Below are 5892 nucleotides of genomic sequence, written 5' to 3' on the forward strand. Positions count from 1 at the left end.
GGTGTGTTATTAATGTAAAAATAATTGAGATAAAAGAGGTGGTTTAGTTATTTTAAGGATTGAGAGATGTATGCGGTAAATAATCTAACTTAAGGTATTATAGGTATATTATATGAATATATTTAAATTAGTGAATAATAAGAAAAAATACTTTGGATAGATCAATTTCTTTTTTGAGAGAAAAAAAGACTATGCCAATGGGGTTGGTGACCCATTGATAAGGTTTTTGACCTTGAGGGGATCCATCTGGATTCGAGTCTCACTTTCCACATTTATGTTATGGATTAATAAGGATTTTTCGAGAGTGTTGGGTGTCATCCCAGGCATGCATGTAATTTAGAAGTAGAAGTAGATTAGAATGTCGTTTAAAATATATAAAAAAAAGACCATGATAGAGATATAGAAATAGATATAAATAATTAGTTTTTTGAATGTTTAATTTCATTATCCAGTATAAAAACATCATAAGATAATAGTGTTTGGAATTGATTAAGTTGTTTTACAATTAAATTTTTACCAAACATCAAATGTAGATTTTTCGGTTTTCCAAAACACGATAATAGCAATTCCAAACACCCTCCTACGTCCTACCTCTGTGGCTCTGTGCAAACTTAAATAGTCAAAATGTAATACTAAAAGTTTGAAATGAAAGACCATGTGAGTATGTGACTACTTTATTTATCTTTTTGCATGTGTGTTTATGCTTGTAGCTATTTAATATATGTGTTTGAGATAAAAATGTTATATTTAACAGATGCAATGAAACATAATAATTTACACAAAAACAAAATAAACATAATAATTTGATTGTACTTGAGTCAAACTTATTGTTGAAACCATGATTGAATGAGATCTATTGATTAATGTCATGATGAAAGCAGATGAAAAGGTTATGATATGAGCCACATTCACATGCCTATTGATAAACTTTGAAGTAGCTAGTTGAGAAATATCATAGGAAATATTTTGGTTTGAGTAAATATCCTCATAATTCATCCTTTTAATAGTTCATAAAGAAATATTATAAATCCTTCAAAATAATTTTCCTAAAACTAATTTATTTTAATTATTTGATCTTGACATAAAAGATGGGATTAAAAAAGAAATTAAATGGATTATTACAATTATCGTGATTTAGGGTTATCAAGAGGATTATTAGGCTATTTATTAGAAGGATATATTATTTTCAGCTTGTAAAATCAAAAAATGAAATTAGAAAAGAAAGTACTTAAGTGGAATTCACATGTTATATTTTAAAGAAGAATCATCATTTTCTTTTGGTTTTCTATAAAGTTCAACCTCAAACGGTTATCCGTTTTTAGCATAGTATGAACAACGATCTTGTATATTTTATACTTTTTTTTTGGGTAAAAGATTACCCCGATGATTTTATTATAACAACAAATCGGTGCTTCGTACAAGTAATGTGAGTGAATAACACATTAACTCATGTATATGACATGTCATATACATGTAGACAACTAGCTAAGACTAGTAGCAAGAAAAACCATATACTTGCACTACATAATCAAAAGAAACATAGATATATCCAATGCAATCTTACCAGCTATACATTAGCCATGTTCATCTCTTCCATCATAAATCTCTTCCATCATAAGGTGCGCATTGGTGCATCTTCCACGTCTTCAAAACAAGCATATTGCTGGACTTTTCTTTGAATTTGATAGTTAGAATCTTCAATCTAGTGGTAGCCACAATCAAGTCTCGAATCTGGTTAGCACCTCAAGTCTCGTTCGAAAACAATCTTGCATTTCTTTCTTGCCAAATGAAGTATGTCGTTGCTGCCACCACCAATCTACTTATGATGCTCGATGCAGATTTCCTCTTTGACAATGACAAAAGATGACTTACAATCAAAATCCATTTTCCATCAATTTGTTGCATATGCGCCAAATGTCTGATTAAATTCCAAACTTCCATGGAAAAGGAACACCGGAAAAAAAGGTGATCTCGAGAGTCCACACCAGTTTGGCACAATGGACAACACATTAAGTTGAGATTATACAAGCTCCCAACTTCCCAATGTTTCATCCTATCTTGAGTTTTTAATTTATACTCACAATCGTTTAATTTATACTCACAATCGTATATTTTATACTTGTGTAATATCTAAGTATTTATGTTTGAATCTGTAGAAATTTGATGAAGTTTGATATACACTGTTTATATCATTATTAGTGATATAGTTAGCAAGTTTTAGTAGGCATATTATATACATATATTCACATATTATTACCTAAGTTTTTATGTTTGAATTTGTAAAAATTTAATGAAGTTTGATACTCATTATGTTTATATTTGGTTTTCAGTTTTTAAATCGACGTACGTTCATGACGCAAGATTTAACAACTTTTACTGTATTACATATTATTACATGTATGTAGTAGTATAAAGAAAAATGGTGGGGTTCTAAATTTATGCTTGGAGAAATATATAAAGAGTTAATGGTGGACGTTGGGATGAATTATTGATAAGAAAATGACAAGAGGAGTAGTGATATGGTTATGTTTGCTTGACCATTGACCCACTAATTGTATGGTCAAACATCCTACTGATTTACAGCTCATCCATTACCACCAGCTTATCTTTCAGTTTTAATGACCAATGTATATATATATACATATATTTTATATGTGTTGATAAAAGTTAGTTAAAATTAATGGTATGCATTGGTCGGTCATTAAAAGCAATCACGTAGAAACAAGTGTATTTCATGACACACTTGCAAATGAAGCTAGTTGAACTGGCAAATGCGTTTCTGGTTTTTTTCACAGGTTTTGGGTTCGACTCTTATGAGTGACAAGTCTGTGGGTATTTTCCCTGAATCACCTGTAACGGCTAATGGTCTACATTTCGTAGTTTAGAGTATGTACAGGGCTTCACCATTATACGGTGAGGCGTTCCCTGATATCGAATACCGACTAACTGTTAAAAAAAAATTCTATGACAAACTTTGTTTAAAGTTTGGATTAGTGTAGGCGTGTAGCAATTAGACAAAAATCGGGACATTTTCAGAAATCCTAAGTTGTATCTATAGTTTGTCGTTTTAAAAAGGATAAAAAATGTCTCTTGTTTAATTTTACATGATCGTATAGCTATTGCCTCTTAAGCTTTGATATGAATATCCGTAAGCATATGATATATATACATATATACTAGTTATTAGTCTTGATACTCGTACGATATACGGTAGCTATATAGATTATATTATAATGAGATTTGAATGTATATGTTTCTAAGTAAGTTGTTTTCTTCTAATAATGCAGACCTTTTTTTGTTATCATTTTAATATATAAAACATACATACCAAGTTCAATTCGATCAACTAGTACAACTCATCCATCGAACTAATGGGACTAGTGACCTCAAAACTACTAAGGATTTTGCTAATGACTATGAGATGTCATTAGTATGCATAAAATGTCATACTTTTTATGTTAAAAATTTAAGGGTGTGTGTTTTATATATAGTGTACCCTTTTTTTATGACAACCCATCAAGTTATTATTAGCAAAATCCAAGCTACAAAAGTGTAAAAGACTAAAATGGGATCAACATCCTAAGCACATGACGAAAATACATATCACGATGCTATAAAAGGCTAGCAAAGTAGTAACACGATTTGTTAATTTTTAATGCTAGCAAAGCCTTTATATTTTAATTTTTGTGGGACGTGAATTGGCCATTAACTACCCAACTCACCATTCCACCTCATCTTTAGGGCTACTCAACGGCCAGAGAAATTGACTCGATGCAAATTGCAACAACAGGGGAGAAAAACAATACTACATTGATTTGTTAAATTGAAATCACTTTAAAATAAATTTGTTTAAAAATTGTGTTGAAAAGTTGAACTCCAGTTAATAATCAAGTTACTATGTGACAATGAAAGCTAGATCAACTAGCTGATTAGTTGAAGTCATTCTCAGTTTTATCTTAGGTCACAAGTCGACTCTTAGGAATGATGTATCTTGAGGGTTCGTAGTCTAGAGTATGTAGTGTAGAACTTCACCGCAATGCACAAGATTAAAGTTTCATACACATTATGATAATTCATGTAAAGTTGTTTACATCATAAGGTAGTAGTGTTGGAACCACGTTAGTATGACCGTCACTGATCATGTATCATTCCTGATATGATAATTGACGATAACTGAAGTCCCTATGTCTAAGTAAATATATGATGGGCGTATTCACTCTTAGAGACGTAGTATAGGATTTCCCATTAGGTGATTGTAACTAAGAGGACTAATGGTACACACATTAAATACCAGAAGGGTTGAATGTGTAAATACTAAAGGGTTGAATGTGTAATTACTCTCATTATAAATAGAGGGTAATTAACCCTAAGTTAAGGTTAATCCCTACACACATAAGACCCTAATTTTCGTGTGTGTATTCCTCTCTAATTCGTGCATCATGTTCCAACCGAATTAATCTTCCCATTATTACTCAATCACCTTGTTATGGGAACCCGAAATCAATAGCAATTATGGTTTATGCTCTTACAGATTCCACAGGACGATTGAGAACGTTTTATCACTCGAATTGAATCATGTTTATTTCAACAAGTAGGACTCAATTTCTTTTGTAATACAAATATAACTTTTTTGTAACACAAATATAACAAAAAGGAAAAAGGAAAAAATCACATCTCATTGTATAAATAGGAGCACAAACATGTGAGTTGCAACTACTTACAAAGATTAGAGCAAACAAGAAACACTGTTTCTCTAAGTTATAAATAAAATAAAAATGGCATGCTTAAACATGCAAATCAATAATGAGCAACAACAAGGAGGAGGGTTCTTGGGTCCAAGAATATCATTCTCAAATGATTTTGGTGACACCCAACAAACAACACAACCCAATAATAATATGAAACACAACACTACTTATAGAGAAGCTCCAGTGTCTTCTGAATTCAATTTTGCGGTGCCTTGTTTTGCTTCAAATTCTGCTGATGAAATTTTTTTCAAAGCCAAGATTCTTCCATTGAAGGAGAATAATAAGGCTTCAGTACTTACACTTAGAGATGAGCTTCTTAATGATGATGATGATGATGACATTTTTTTGCCAAAAAGTTCAGGGTGGTGGAAATTTGGAAGAAGTCAAACTCAAAGTGTAAATCACAATGCGTGTTTGGCTACTAAGAAAGGTGATCATAAAAATCATGGTGGTTTGGAGACCATTGATGAAGGAAATCAATACCTCAGGTTAGCTACATTTTTCTACTATCTTATATTTTGAAATATTTTGTCACGGTTTTTTTGGGATTGCTTGTCTGCTTAACATATTGTTGATGCAGACAGGCAATCCCAAACTCCGTCTTAAAGCTGCTTATTTTTAAAATGCACAATTAAAAATAAGCAGATTGGTACGTGCTCATTTCAACACTTTAGAATAAGCAATTTCAAACACTGCTATTCGTTCCATATTCAGATCTGGTTATAATATATATTAAAAATGTGGTTTTGCAGGAAATGATGAATGTATGATGACCATCAGTTAGTAGAGTGGCACAGCTGAATCTATATCATGTGGTCAACTAAGACACGTTTGAGTTGATACATGATATTAATTCAAGTTTTCTGTATTTATTTTCAACTTGATTTGTTGAAGGTTTTGGATATTTCATAAAATCCTTATATTTTTCTCATAAAAAAAAAAAGTTAGGATAGTGGGTCATCATTTCTTTTCACTTGGGTTTTTAAGTTTATGAGGTTACTTTGGAGAGTGTTTTTTAGGGGTTTGAATTTGATTATAGATATTCAGATTTTTATGTATTAATTTGCTTCTTTCTGTATTCTGTACAAATAGTTCTACCCTATATATGATGTATGATGATTTTAGTTAACAACAATTTCAACTA

General features: G+C 31.2%; 1 protein-coding gene across 1 annotated transcript; it reads left to right on the forward strand.

Moving 5' to 3' along the window:
- Positions 1–4716: 4716 nt before the first annotated feature.
- Positions 4717–5892, forward strand: LOC122594211. The gene is made up of 2 exons (XM_043766682.1): positions 4717–5236; positions 5501–5892. The coding sequence occupies exons 1-2, from the start codon at positions 4776–4778 to the stop codon at positions 5505–5507; spliced, it is 468 nt and encodes a 155-aa protein (XP_043622617.1). The 5' UTR covers positions 4717–4775; the 3' UTR covers positions 5508–5892.

The sequence above is a fragment of the Erigeron canadensis genome, chromosome 3, assembly GCF_010389155.1.
Source record: "Erigeron canadensis isolate Cc75 chromosome 3, C_canadensis_v1, whole genome shotgun sequence".
Taxonomy (NCBI): Eukaryota; Viridiplantae; Streptophyta; class Magnoliopsida; order Asterales; family Asteraceae; genus Erigeron; species Erigeron canadensis.